We start from the raw sequence: 16,232 nt of genomic DNA, 5'->3' as shown, positions 1-16,232 counted from the left end.
GAGAGACGTTAACCACCGAGAGTCGGTTTTTAGCCACGCCCATTGCACCTAAGAACGCCTACTTTTGGAGCTCTTTAGTGTGAAGGTAGGAAAAGTATACGGACTTGCGGGGCTGTCAACAATATTTTAGCTTCTTCTTTTTTCCCATAGGTAAACTGGACCCCTGTTGTGTTCACTTATCGCTATCGCCTTCGGTGCAAGGCTATAGATGGAATGGCGGACCAGTTTATCCCATAGCTACCTCTTTTTGGAAATTACTTTGAAAGAGAAGGAATGTTTTTTTGCGACGCAGATGCGTACGCTTACATTGGAGAACATGAGGTCGAGACGACCTCATGTTATTCTGCTCAGAAAAGCAGAAACCTTGGTGTACATGGTAAGATTTAAGTCTGTAGTGAAAAAAAAGGAGCCATCATAATTTAAAAATGAATATGTAGACGACGAAGTGGACGAAGGACGCGACGTCCATACTGCCACGCTTCTATAGCCCAACTATCAAAGTTGTCCTGCTAATTATGATATTTTGCAACAAAGACGCCATAATTATTTGAACAACACTAGAATGTGCCCAGAGGCAGAGGTTGATTAAAAGAGGCTGAGGCGCCCAGCCCCTCTTTTCCTTGAAAATATTGGTTGATTAAATAAGTAATCACTGATACATGATTGTATTTGGCCCCTCTTTGGCAGTTAAGAGTCAAAGAGCCCTTACTAATGAAAATTTCTTGATCCACAAATAATGCCTGTTCAGTATTAGACCCTTACTTAACTGAGGATACAAAGAAGAAAAGATACAAAGAAGAGCTGCTACAACTTGATACATTTGTCAATAACTGACACAGAAACACATGAAGTGTATGTGACATGATAGATCAATGGTGAGATCTTGCACACAGAAGAACAGATGCAGGCCTTGCCATGTTCTAAAATATCACAAATTATCTCATTACAATCACAATAACAGTCAGACTAAAACCACTCAGACAGTCCTGGATCATGCACATTGAGTCTCATAGTTCATGTTTTTTGAAACCATAGGATATATCGACCATAACTTCATTGTACATGTAGTCCAAATAATTTTATGTCTTTGAAATGCTTTAATACGATTGTTTACGGGACATATCTGGGTATTCTGTTGTCCGTCTGCCCATCCGTCTCTCTGTCTTCAACATGTCAGTTATTAACTCAAAAACGCTTTTACCAATTTTCATTAAACTTTGATGAATTGTTTATATCTATTTAGGTAATCTCCCCTTTTTTTTTTTTTATAAATTTTAGATGTTATATATGTGTCTGAATTATGTGGTTTTCATTAAAAAAAATGGGATTTACAAATTTTTGGACAATAACACAAGAATGCTTTCACCAACTTGCAAGAATTTTTGTTAAATTGTTCATATCTATTGTCATGAGCTCCCTTTTAATTTTTATAAATTTGAGATTTTATGTTTTTGTGTTACAGGATTTTATTTGTTTCCAAGTTACAGGGTTTTATTTATAGAAAAGGGGAATTCTCTAGATTTTGGGGAATAACTCAAATATGCTTTGAGCAGTTCTCTTGAAACTTTGATGAATTGTTTATATCTATTGATGTTAGTTCCCTTTTGAATTTTGTAAAGTTAACATTTTACATTTCTGATGGGGTTTTATTCATTAAAAAGGGTGTGATTTTTCCAGTTTTCAGACAATGATTATTCGATGAATTGTGTATCATGTTTATATCTATTGATGTAAGCTCCCTTTTGTTTTTAATAAATTTCAAACATGACATTGAGAGTTGACTGAACTTTATTCTTTGAAAATGTGGCTGGCCTATCATGTGCTGTTTCTGTGAAGCCTTCATAGGACAAGCTTCATTAAAAAACATGAATTAGCTTTTCAAGACTTCATAACCATTCACACTATAGCCATACCTTTGACATGTCAGTTATTACAGTAGAGTATCATAAAACTTGCAGGTCAGGATATGTACTAATAAAAAAATGAATTTGAGGACAGATAATCCAATGTTTAAACTTTAGGTAACATTGATGTGTAGTCTGCTTCTTAAATGAAAGTATACTAGTAAAGTGACTATTTAGCTGACTATATTTGTAATTCATGTATAGGAGAATAATTTGTCTGAAAGTGAAAACAATATTAAAGTTTTATTTTGAAATATAAAAGTAAATAATCTGATAATGATTAATTTTGAATTGCATTATTATGATTTCTTTAATGAACACTAGTATTTATAGGACCGTATTTATAATGGTTTTGTCAAGTAATTTTACATAATAAGTATTACAATATCTTATTCATGACATTGTTGTTATATTTCTTTGACTATTTAGTATTATTAGTAAATTTTATGTTATTACCACCTGACCACAAATACTTGAATTTGTCTCTTCAAGGTAAGGAGGATGTGGCCAACCTAAATCTATGGTAAATTATTTCGAATCCAAATCTATGGCAAATATATGTCGTTTTCTAACTATGGATGAACTTTTCCAAATGATGGCCCTTAATAATTACAAATAACAAAAAAAAACTCTCGCACATTATCTTATAAGAAATTTAAAGAGTACCATCAGGACAATGAAATAGTTAATAACAAGGAAACATAAAAGCAAAACATATGAAAATATACTCAAATACATGTAAGTCAAAGTAAAAATTAAAAGTAAAATCAGGTGCTCCAGAAGAGTAAGCATGTCCTGCTCCACATGTACATGTGGCACATGTTGCAATGTCTTAAGGTAATAAAATAGTTTATATAACACAACTGTCATCTGGAATGGTAACTGTTTCTATGTGTTCCCCCATTGTCTTTGATAACAACCAAATAAGACTACATTTCTAATTGTGGTTTTAGGGTTTACTATTTTCCCCAAAAATTCTTATTGGTGGCATTCGGTTGTTGTCTGCTTTATTGTCGGGTTTTTGTGTCTTTGACACCTTCCCCATTTCCATTTTCAATTTTACAATTTCAAAATCTACCATATATTTGTAGAAAACTAAAAACTGCCATAGCTTTAGAAATTGTGACATCGTATTGTCATACATTGTATATCATTGTATATACATGTATGAAAACCACAATAATTAAAAAAAAAAAATTTGATTGATTCATTTTAAATGTATCATAAAAAAAAATTTGTTGATTTCTCTAGTCATCATGGTCATGACCATTGCATTACCTAATGTGATTTTCGGCATAGGTTAAAAGAGTTTACTTTTTCTTAACAATCCTGAAAGGTTGATTTTTTTGTTACTTTTAATTTCATATATTTGAATCCACAGATGTTAAAAATTTGGAAGGACATCGCATATGGTGGGAGGATCCCAATAATAAAACAGGTTCTGGTCCCCATATTCCACCTGATAATGTGCCATACATTGTACTAGGACTAGAGGTACGAGAATGTCACCAGGGACCAAATCGCCGCCATACAGACACTGAGGTAATTCACACAGTTGTAATTATAACTCTAGTTTTGCACATTGTTAGATTGTAACAATAAACAAACCTACCGACCCTATGTTTTACACTCTTTTGATCTGCAGAACTTAAATTGAAACTGTTGTCAAATTGGAGTGTCTGTTTAGCTTGAGGAGAAATTGTCATGATACTGTAGTTATCATGAAAATAAGATGATTTATAATGGCCAATGAGCCAAATATGCCTCCAAGTACTTCAGATTTTTTACTTTTAATACAATGTTCATTTTACCATGTTTCAATTTGAAAGGTTGATTGTCAGCGTTATGTATGGCAAATTTCCTGTCTCTATGTAGTATCACCAATGTTCTATTCCATTTTTCCATCCATTTATTCCTGCGATCCTTAACTTTAAAAACTGTATTAAAATATTGTAGTTCTACATGTTATACATGTTATACTTTATTTGTTCCAAATATTGAATTTCACACTGATGTAAACAAAAATGTATGTTCTGTCTCATAAAATTTCAAGATGATCCATAATGATTTAGGAGGTCATAGTCATAAACAACATTAAACTGATTGCAGACTGATGCCTGTGTGATACATTGCTTTCTAGGTGCATATTAATCATGTTTTAATGACAATGTATATTAGGAATGTTTTTTTATGTCCATTTTATGTTATTCAGGTCTCACACAGAGTATATAATGTGACATTCCAGGCTTAGACTATAATTGGTTCACTTTTAAAAAGAAAGAAACGTTTTTTTTAAGAATTTGTTGGTTGTATGACAAAAGATTGGTTTTCGAGATTATAAAGAAATCAAAAAGCAATGAAAAGATGCCTTTTACAATCTTAATAGTGTTGTTCAATTTATTTCTTTTACCTAAAATGTTAAAATCACAATTATTTATTGTCCTTTTTCACAAATAATTCAGTAAGTTTATTCTTTTTCCTGTAGACCCAGAATGGCAAAAGATTAATTCAGAATACCAAAAAACAGAATTGCTTAGCCACAGTAAGATTGAGAAAAATTCTGAAATTTCCTGAATATGAGGTAGTGTATAGTCAGTATACTCAGGAAAAGAAGTAAATGTGCATCTACTTAATTTATAAAAAAAAAACATTTCAGCAAATCAAACCTTTTACATTAAATTTGACAAGAAAGACAAGGAAACAAAATAGTTAAATAAAGGTCATTATCAATACCTAGTCATATAAATAGGAAAAAGGCAATGGTCAACATATTTTTTTAGTCCATTACTTTTTATTGCTCTGGATGAAGGTTGACATTAATGTGTCACAACTTGATATAAGTGCACTTTCTTTAATACCATTAGAAAATTGCAGTTTACAGAGGAATAAACTTTATATCTTACATTAGAATGAACTTTAAAAAAAAAAAGGTAACCTACAAATCAAAAACTATTAATTTGGTTAACTAATTTTTTAACAGATAGTTGAATTGATGATCACACCACTTTTTTCTACAATCCCTGAACTGCTTTCAAAATTTGAAGGATATTTTTAAAGCAGTCCTCATACACTTTCACTAGTATATGGAAACAAAACTGCAGACTAACACATTCACTGTGCCAACTTGTAACATTTTTATTCAATATTCCTTTGTTCCATTTGTTATATATTTCCTTTTATTGAAACAAAACACATTTCTTCACCAGATACAAGGTACTGCCTCACAATGGAAAAAAAAGAAAATGGCAAAACAACTCAAAGATTCCTTTACAAATCAAACACTTAAAGAATACCGAGTGTATGTGTCCTTGCCAAAGGAAGAGGACCATGCATGTCATCTGATTGGAGAAGTATATTATACTATTTTGATATTTGTTTACAGTTTATTGCATATATTGTGCTATACCTGTTGTCAACATTTTGTATTATACTTCAAAACACTTTCACCATTTGTCATGGAACTTTTGTTAATTGTATTAAAGTATTGACTGTTTCAATTATAAGTTTTACATTTTATATTTCTGGAGTTATGGGACTCCATTCACCAAAAAAAGGGGATTTTCCAGTTTTCCAACTACATGGCATTTGTTTATCTCAAATTTGCTTTCAACATTTTTCATGACAGCTTAAATTGTCCTTATACATACATTTACATATACATGTAGATGTATAAGACTTCATTTGACATTGGATCATCTCAAACTTTGTATAACAGATGTTTTGATATTCCTATGCATACAGTCATTTTCTATGTGACACAGATAACAAATAAGCAATGAAGTCATACTAGTACAGGGTTCAGATTGAAATTATTTTTGTACAGATGGCTGCATACTGCTTACCAGTTGACAGAAGAATAAATAGGAAAATAGTTGAATTAGTAGATGATGGCATAAGGAGGGTTCCTGAGGTGAAAAAGTTATTGGAACTTTTTGTTCGTGATTTGGAAGTCACAACTACCAACAGTAATAGAAGATTTTTTCCTACTGATGTTGACATAAGGAACCATATTTACCAAGCTATTGTTGCTTCCAGGTAAGTGATTTCAGTATATGTAATACTGTTTACCTACAATATAAATCTGTAGGTATCACTTTTCATGACTTGATGGAAACTTGCCTTTAAATTGATATTATGTTTTCTTAATTTTCAAATCTCTGCTGAGTCAGAGGCAAAATAAAATAGAAATAAAACACTATTTCAACTCTTCATTTTGTGGGTGACATGTACTCACAAGGACCTACTCACAAAGCCAACAAAAAATTGGTATACAAGAAAAATAATGATTCCAGGTTGTTGTACATAGCAGTTCTTTCTAGCATGTTAACCACCGACAGAAGGTATAGACAACATCTGTTTGTAGACAGTGCATAACAGTACTATCTGGTATGTTAACCACCGACAGTAGGTACAGACAAAATCTGTTTGTAGACAGTAGGTACAGACAAAATCTGTTTGTAGACTGTGCATAGCAGTACTATCTGGTATGTTAACCACCGACGGTAGGTACAGACAAAATCTGTTTGTAGACAGTGCATAGCAGTACTTTCTCGTATGTTAACCACCGACAGTAGGTATAGACAAAATCGGTTTGTAGACAAGGCATATCAGTACTATCTGCTATGTTAACAACCGACGGTAGGTACAGACAAAATCTGTTTGTACACAGTGCATAACAGTACTATATGGCATGTTAACCACCGACAGTAGGTATAGATAAAATCTCCTTGTAGACTGTGTATAGGAGTACTATGTGGTATGTTAACCACCGACAGTAGGTATAGACAAAATCTGCTTGTAGACTGTGCATAGCAGTACTATCTGGTATGTTAACCACCAACGGTAGGTACAGACAAAATCTGTTTGTAGACAGTGCATACCAGTACTATCTGGTATGTTAACCACCAACAGTAGGTATAGATAAAATCTGCTTGTACACTGTGTATAGGGGTACCATCTGGTATGTTAACCACCCACAGTAGGTACAGACAAAATCTGTTAGTAGACTGTGCATAGCAGTACTATCTGGTATGTTAACCACCGACAGTAGGTATAGACAAAATCTGTTTGTAGACAGTGCATAGCAGTACTATCTCGTATGTTAACCACCAACAGTAGGTATGGACAAAACCTGTTTGTCGATAGTGCATACCAGTACTCTCAGATATGTTAACCACCGACAGTAGGTATACACAAAATCTGTTTGTAGACAGTGTATAGGAGTACTATCTGGTATGTTAACCACCGACAGTAGGTGTAGACAAAATCTGTTTGTAGACAGTGCATAGCAGTACTATCTCGTATGTTAACCACCGACAGTAGGTATAGACAAAATCTGCTAGTAGACTGTGTATAGGAGTACTATCTGGTATGTTAACCTCCGACAGTTGGTATACACAAAATCTGTTTGTAGACAGTGTATAGGAGTACTATCTGGTATGTTAACCACCGACAGTAGGTATAGACAAAACCTTTTTGTAGACAGTGGATACCAGTACTCTCAGATATGTTAACCACCGACAGTAAGTATAGACAAAATCTGTTTGTAGACAGTGTATAGGAGTACTATCTGGTATGTTAACCACCAACAGTAGGTATAGACAAAATCTGTTTGTAGACAGTGCATAGCAGTTCTATCTCGTATGTTAACCACCGACAGTAGGTATAGATAAAATCTGTTTGTAGACTGTGCATAGCAGTACTATCTGGTATGTTAACCACCAACGGTAGGTACCGACAAAATCTGTTTGTAGACAGTGCATAGCAGTACTATCTGGTATGTTAACCACCCACAGTAGGTACAGACAAAATCTGTTTGTAGACAGTGCATAGCAGTACTATCTTGTATGTTAACCACCGACAGTAGGTATAGATTAAATGTCCTTGTAGACTGTGTATAGGAGTACTATTTGTAGACTGTGCATAGCAGTACTATCTGGTATGTTAACCACCGACAGTAGGTATAGATAAAATCTGCTTGTAGACTGTGTATAGGAGTACTACCTGGTATGTTAACCACCGACAGTAGGTAAAGACAAAATCTGTTTGTAGACAGTGCATACCAGTACTATCTGGTATGTTAACCACCGACAGTAGGTATAGACAAAACCTGCTAGTAGACTGTGTATAGGAGTACTATCTGGTATGTTAACCACCGACAGTTGGTATACACAAAATCTGTTTGTAGACAGTGCATATCAGTACTATCTGGTATGTTAACCACCGACAGTAGGTATAGACAAAACCTGTTTGTAGACAGTGCATACCAGTTCTATTTTGTTTGTTAACCACCGACAGTAGGTATAGACAAAACCTGCTAGTAGACAGTGTATAGGAGTACTATCTGGTATGTTAACCACCGACAGTAGGTATAGATAAAATCTGCTTGCAAACTGTGTATAGGAGTACTATTTGCTATGTTAACCACCGACAGTAGGTATAGACAAAATCTGTTTGTAGACAGTGCATACCAGTTCTATTTTGTTTGTTAACCACCGACAGTAGGTATAGACAAAACCTGCTAGTAGACAGTGTATAGGAGTACTATCTGGTATGTTAACCACCGACAGTAGGTATAGACAACATCTGTTTGTAGACAAGGCATAGCAGTACTATCTGGTATGTTAACCACCGACAGCAGGTACAGACAAAATCTGTTTGTAGACAGTGCATATCAGTACTATCTGGTATGTTAACCACCGACAGTAGGTATAGATAAAATCTGCTTGTAGACTGTGTATAGGAGTACTATCTGGTATGTTAACCACCGACATTAGGTATAGACAAAATCTGTTTGTAGACAGTGCATACCAGTACTATCTGGTATGTTAACCACCGACAGTAGGTATAGACAAAACCTGCTAGTAGACTGTGTATAGGAGTACTGTCTGGTATGTTAACCACCGACAGTAGGTATAGACAAAATCTGTTTGTAGACAGTGTATAGGAGTACTATCTGGTATGTTAACCACCCACAGTATGTATAGATAAAATCTGCTTGCAAACTGTGTATAGGAGTACTATCTGGTATGTTAACCACCGACAGTAGGTATAGATAAAATCTGCTTGTAGACTGTGTATAGGAGTACTATTTGGTATGTTAACCACCGACAGTAGGTATAGATAAAACCTGCTAGTAGACTGTGTATAGGAGTACTATCTGGTATGTTAACCACCGACAGTAGGTATAGACAAAATCTGTTTGTAGACAGTGCATACCAGTACTATCTGGTATGTTAACCACCGACAGTAGGTATAGACAAAACCTGCTAGTAGACTGTGTATTGGAGTACTATCTGGTATGTTAACCACCGACAGTAGGTATAGACAAAACCTGCTAGTAGACTGTGTATAGGAGTACTATCTGGTATGTTAACCACCGACAGTTGGTATACACAAAATCTGTTTGTAGACAGTGCATATCAGTACTATCTGGTATGTTAACCACCGACAGTAGGTATAGATAAAATCTGCTTGCAAACTGTGTATAGGAGTACTATCTGGTATGTTAACCACCGACAGTAGGTATAGACAAAATCTGTTTGTAGACAGTGCATACCAGTTCTATCTGGTTTGTTAACCACCGACAGTAGGTATAGACAAAACCTGCTAGTAGACAGTGTATAGGAGTACTATCTGGTATGTTAACCACCGACAGTAGGTATAGACAAAATCTGTTTGTAGACAGTGCATAGCAGTACTATCTTGTATGTTAACCACCGACAGTAGGTATAGACAAAATCTGTTTGTAGACTGTGTATAGCAGTACTATCTGGTATGTTAACCACCGACAGTAGGTATAGACAAAACCTGCTAGTAGACTGTGTATAGGAGTACTGTCTGGTATGTTAACCACCGACAGTAGGTATAGACAAAATCTGTTTGTAGACAGTGTATAGGAGTACTATCTGGTATGTTAACCACCCACAGTATGTATAGATAAAATCTGCTTGCAAACTGTGTATAGGAGTACTATCTGGTATGTTAACCACCGACAGTAGGTATAGATAAAATCTGCTTGTAGACTGTGTATAGGAGTACTATTTGGTATGTTAACCACCGACAGTTGGTATACACAAAATCTGTTTGTAGACAGTGCATATCAGTACTATCTGGTATGTTAACCACCGACAGTAGGTATAGATAAAATCTGTTTGTAGACAGTGCATACCAGTTCTATTTTGTTTGTTAACCACCGACAGTAGGTATAGACAAAATCTGTTTGTAGACAGTGCATACCAGTTCTATTTTGTTTGTTAACCACCGACAGTAGGTATAGACAAAACCTGCTAGTAGACAGTGTATAGGAGTACTATCTGGTATGTTAACCACCGACAGTAGGTATAGACAAAATCTGTTTGTAGACAGTGCATATCAGTACTATCTGGTATGTTAACCACCGACAGTAGGTACCGACAAAATCTGTTTGTAGACAGTGCATAGCAGTACTATCTGGTATGTTAACCACCCACAGTAGGTACAGACAAAATCTGTTTGTAGACAGTGCATAGCAGTACTATCTTGTATGTTAACCACCAACAGTAGGTATAGATTAAATGTGCTTGTAGACTGTGTATAGGAGTACTATTTGTAGACTGTGCATAGCAGTACTATCTGGTATGTTAACCACCGACAGCAGGTACAGACAAAATCTGTTTGTAGACAGTGCATATCAGTACTATCTGGTATGTTAACCACCGACAGTAGGTATAGACAAAATCTGTTTGTAGACAGTGCATACCAGTACTATCTGGTATGTTAACCACCGACAGTAGGTATGGACAAAACCTGCTAGTAGACTGTGTATAGGAGTACTATCTGGTATGTTAACCACCGACAGTAGGTATAGACAACATCTGTTTGTAGACAAGGCATAGCAGTAATATCTGGTATGTTAACCACTGATGGTAAGTATAGATAAAATCTGTTTGTGGACTGTCCTAAGCATTTTTAAACAATTATTTTATCTTTATCAGTTACTGTTTTTATTCTATTTAAAGCCCCCCTTCTAATTAACGCCCCCCTACCGAAAATCATGCGTTCAGAACTTTTGACTTCTGATAAACGCCCCCATTTTCCAGTTAAAAAAATAAAATTGAAAGTTACCCATTACAATATTGCTAAGACATCGACCCGGTCACTCAGAAACATGAACCGAAAAAATCAATAATGCCCATGTTTTAATCCACTTCGATAATCCAACACAGTGTGAACAAGTTCCAAAAATAGATCTGTCAGTTACACAGTACGCTGTTGAAATTATGTTCCATTGATATGCACGCTTGTTCATTCGAAAATTTTAACAAATTATTTGATGAGGTCACTTTACCGATAAACGCTATTTATAGATTATGGAGACAATAAGAAACACGTGTATGTTACTATAGTCTGTTTCAAGAAAATTCAGGTAAAGGTCAATGCAGTAAGGTACGAAATTCATTTTTCTAATTGAGGCCCCCCTTTTGGAAATTGTCTTCACCCCCGGGGCGTTCATTAGAATAAATACAGTATTTACATACAAAAATTTATTCATATCTTAAATATTGTATCTGTCTATTGAAAAGACATTGAACTGTGAGTGATGTAATTCCTGACAAATGTTTCTTTTATTTATAACAGATTCTGCAAAAATGATCAACAAAATTTGCAAATTTTGGTAAACAAGTGGAAAGAAGACAGTCCGAAAGATAAATTCTTTTATCAGCCTGTGTGAGTCATTTATTTAAACAGAAAATGTTTTGACATTAATTCTATTGTCAAATTTATGACAATAACTGATTAAGATCCAGGTACAGTTCTTGTCCTTAACCAGGTAGCTTAAATAATCCAAATAAGGATGTCAACTAATCATTGTCGAGCCTGCAACTTTTGTTGCAGAAAGCTTGACATAGGGATAGTGATCTTCCGGCGGCGGCGGCTACGGCGGCGGCATTAACTACCTTCTTAACAGCTTTATATTTTAGAAGGTGGAAGACCTGGATGCTTCATACTTTGTATATAGATGCCTCATGTTACCAAGTTTCCGTAAGTCACATGTCCAATGTCCTTGACCTCATTTTCATGGTTCAGGGACCACTTGAAAAAAAAGTTCAAATTTTTTGTAATGTTCAATTCTCTCTTATTATAAGTAATAGGATAACTATATATGATATGTGCGTACCTTGCAAGGTCCTCATGTCTGTCAGACAGTTTTCACTTGACCTTGACCTCATTTCATGGATCAGTGAACAAGGTTAAGTTTTGGTGGGCAAGTCCATATCTCAGATACTATAAGCAATAGGGCTAGTATATTCGGTGTATGGAAGGACTGTAAGGTGTACATGTCCAACTGGCAGGTGTCATCTGACCTTGACCTCATTTTCATGGTTCAGTGGTTATAGTTAAATTTTTGTGTTTTGGTCTGTTGTTCTCATACTATATACAATAGGTCTCCTATATTTGTTGTATGGAATGATTGTAAGGTGTACATGTCTAGCGGGCAGATGTCATGTGACCTTGACCTCATTTTCATGGTTCAGTGGTCAAAGTTCAGTTTTTGAGTTTTGGATTTCTTATCTAATACTATATCCCATAGGTCAACTATATTTGGTGTATGGAAATATTTAATGATCTTTATGTCAGTCCCGCAGGTTTTATTTGACCGTGACCTCATTTTCACGGTTCATTGCACAGTGTTAAGTTTTTGTGTTTTGGTCTATTTTTCTTAAACTATAAGTAATAGGTCAACTATATATGTTGTATAGAAGCATTGTTAGCTGTACATGTCTGCCTGGCATGGTTCATCTGACCTTGACCTCATTTTCAAGGTTCATTGGTCTTTGTTTAGTTATCTTGGTTAATGTTAAGCTTATGGTACAGTTGTTATAAAGCTTAGCTTTTTACTTAGGACTATCAGCATAATATCAATGATTAGTATAGAAGGCGAGACATTTCAGCGTGTGCACTCTTGTTTTCATTGTAGGCACTGGGTACGGTTACATGGAAATGTAACAATAATAAAACTATTATTGTTACATTGAGGACTAAATTGGATAAGGAACCGATTAATTACGAATGTAACAATAATTATTGAGGCTACGGTTACATTGCGTTATTGTTACATGAAAAACAGCAATGTTCGATGGGACTAGTAATATGTACTAAATAATAAAGTTGAAGACATTATCTTATTTTTACAATACATACAAGTATAACATACAATTTTTTAATTTTTTTATAGTACGTCCTCCGTGGATTCTGAAATCGGACTCGGACATCTCTTAAACTGAGTTTTACTATGTGTAGTGTTGTGCGTTTGTTTTTTCTACATTGGCTACAGGTGTGGGGGAGGGTTGATATCTCATAAACATGTTTACTCCCCCGCAATTTTGCGTTTTTCTCAAGGCAGGAGCCTTTGCATGGCCTTTGTTAGTGTTGTATGATTTGTTTAATGTTAGTCTCTTGTGTATAATTCGGAGTTAAGTATGACGTCCATTATCACTGAACTAGTATACATATTTGTTTAGGGGCAAGCTGAAGGACGCCTCCGACGGGTGCGGGAGTTTTTCGCTACATTGAAGACCCATTGGTGACCTTCGGGTGTTGTCTGCTCTATGTTCATGATGTTCGGGTTGTTGTCGCTTTGGCACATTCCCCATTTCCATTCTCAATTTTATACATGTATACAGAAGTTCACAGTGTTAGTTCACAGCTAGCAAACTTTGTTTTTGATGTATCAATTTTTGGTAAGTGCGTTTGTATAGCTGTATGAAATTTTTGTCTTGATATTGTTTCAGTTTCGTTTCAAACTCATCCCATGCAAGTTCTAAATTTTTCACCCAAACAAAATTGGTAATAGGAATCTCTTCATCTTTTGTTCAAAGTATAATGACAGTTATACTAGTAGGTGTGCAGTTAAATACTTAAAAGTGAACAGTTTTCTCAGCCCGAGTTTTCAACAACAAACCATTGAACTATATTTTTCGCCTTTGGCACTACTAATTTGAAGTAGTATCTTTTTAAAAGAACATCAAATCCATTAATACCTAAAACTACTGTTGAATAATAATATTTATTATTTATTATTATAACAAGTATTATTTAGATGACATGAATGAATTAAGCAACAAAACTATATAGAAGATTGAAGTTTAATAAATCTAGCGTACATTGCTGTTTTTCATGTAACAATAACGCAATGTAACCGTAGCCTGAATAATTATTGTTACATTCGTAATTAATCGGTTCCTTATCCAATTTAGTCCTCAATGTAACAATAATAGTTTTATTATTGTTACATTTCCATGTAACCGTAGCCAGTGCCTTCATTATAACTTACATACTGATAGTTTACAGAGGTTGAAAGATAATGGAACAAAAAAGGGGAAAATTATTCTTCAAAAAGGGTGTTTAACATTATTAAATGAAACTGTATTTTCATTTAAATTTTTTGGCTTCATAGATAACTGTCTGGCTCATCTTCATAGAAGTAGAAAAATAGGAAATTAGATCTTCTTTGAAATTATATTAGGAATTTTAACTTCAAATTTTACAAATTAATTGCAGTATTGATTTTAGGACATGATTTACTCTTAATCTCCACATGATAATGGAATATTGATGATGTTTTCTGTAATAATATGGCTGAGGGCCATACACTATTGACTCCATCATACATCCTTGTTAGTACAATGGTTAGTACACCTGTCCTTGTGATGGGGGATTGAGGTTCGAGTCCTCGACTTGGATTACAGAAGATGGTGTCTTACTCTTTACATTCAATCATATTAGTAATATTATTATAATTGTAGTTATAAGTTTCGGCATTGATTTGTTTGGCAATCTTCAGTTTAGGGAACGAATTAACATTTCATTTGTAACTCATAACATTATAATTTGTGTATGCTTCATATTATATATTTATTAGGATACTTAACTAAGCAGTTCCATAATTGAAGCCATTTATATCTGATATCTATTTGATTTCCATTTGGCTTATAACTATTACAATTTGGTATACATTTATATTCACACTACTACATGACGAAATAATTTTTATTCAGACAGCATTTGCTTCTCACTTAATTTGAAAACTTTATCTGAGAATAGCAATACATGTATCGGCGTATTTGAACAAGGCATTTATTTCTGGGAAATGTTGGTCTTTAATTGTCTGAAATGAATAAGTTGATTGCATCAAATTAGTTTGATTTGTTTAAAACAAATCCAGGAACATCTATGTGGTAAACTGTTGACATATTTTGAGAAAAAATATTTGATATTTTAGTATATAAAACAGTAAATGTTGTATGAACTCTATCTACAGTTTTCACTCGCAAGTCAAAAATGATTTCATTACTTCTAACTGTACTCGTGCAGGTGCGATTAACTTAACTCTTCAACGAATGATTGTCTGATGTCTTATAAAACTTGCTTATAAAAGTATGGAATGGTTTATTTATTAGATAAATAAGAAATAAATGCAACTTATTACAACTAAATATTCTTTTATAGGCAAGAAATAGCAGATAATACAAATACAGACTATCATGGATTTCTGTTTGTTCATCAGACAGAATTCCAAAGTAGACTCTTGATCAAGTATGGTCAAGAAATCGTTCTGATGGATAGCACATACAATACCATGCAATATCAGATGCCATTGTATCTGATATGTGTCCTTACAAATGTTGGCTATAAAGCAGCGGGTGCATTTGTCATCGGAAAGGAAAGCAGACACAACATTAAAGAAGGCCTTGCCGTATTAAAAACATGGAACCCAGGATGGAACCCCCCATACTTTATGTGTGACAACGATGGCCGAGAAATTGGAGCCATTGAGAGTTTATTTGAAGGTTAGAGTATTACATACTATACATGTTCAGAATGTGGTAACCCCATTTATTATTTTCTCACTTCCTTTGGATTATGATAATATTTATTCTGATTTCAAGTAATGTGTAGCAATTTGATTGTCTGACATTGTCATAATAAATTTTTAATTTCATTTTTCAGCTCACGTGGCCTCAAAGCTTTTCTCATCACTTGGCGTCCGTCGTCTGGGGTCATCATTTGTCCTCGTTAACATTTACAACAAAACTTCTGTGAGATGATTTTAAACAAACTTTGCCACAATCATCATTCTAGGGTATACAGTTATTTAAGAATGTTTCCAATGACAATTGTCGTCCCTTGATTTTCGTTGTTCACGAATATAGTCCCTAGTGTTGACAGTGGATTACTTGCCATTAATTTTTATACCCCTTCCAAATTTATTTCTCCATGTGTAATGCCTCAAATTGCAAGTAGGGGGTTGAAATTACACTGTAAAAAAATTTAGGTCCAGAATTT

The 16,232-nt window shown here is 34.5% G+C and overlaps 1 protein-coding gene across 1 annotated transcript; it reads left to right on the top strand.

The window, feature by feature from the left end:
• Positions 1-245: 245 nt before the first annotated feature.
• LOC139506755 (uncharacterized) lies at positions 246-15,736 on the top strand (the record flags this gene model as incomplete). Its single annotated transcript, XM_071295543.1, has 7 exons — positions 246-376; positions 3,286-3,446; positions 4,390-4,485; positions 5,111-5,254; positions 5,728-5,939; positions 11,523-11,612; positions 15,396-15,736. Coding segments are annotated over exons 1-7 (1,147 nt in total), but the record flags the coding sequence as incomplete, so codon positions are not given.
• Positions 15,737-16,232: the final 496 nt, after the last annotated feature.

The sequence above is a fragment of the Mytilus edulis genome, unplaced genomic scaffold (assembly GCF_963676685.1).
Source record: "Mytilus edulis unplaced genomic scaffold, xbMytEdul2.2 SCAFFOLD_429, whole genome shotgun sequence".
Lineage (NCBI taxonomy): Eukaryota > Metazoa > Mollusca > Bivalvia > Mytilida > Mytilidae > Mytilus > Mytilus edulis.
Note: the sequence above shows the minus strand (reverse complement) of the source record. Positions and strands in the feature narration are given on the sequence as shown.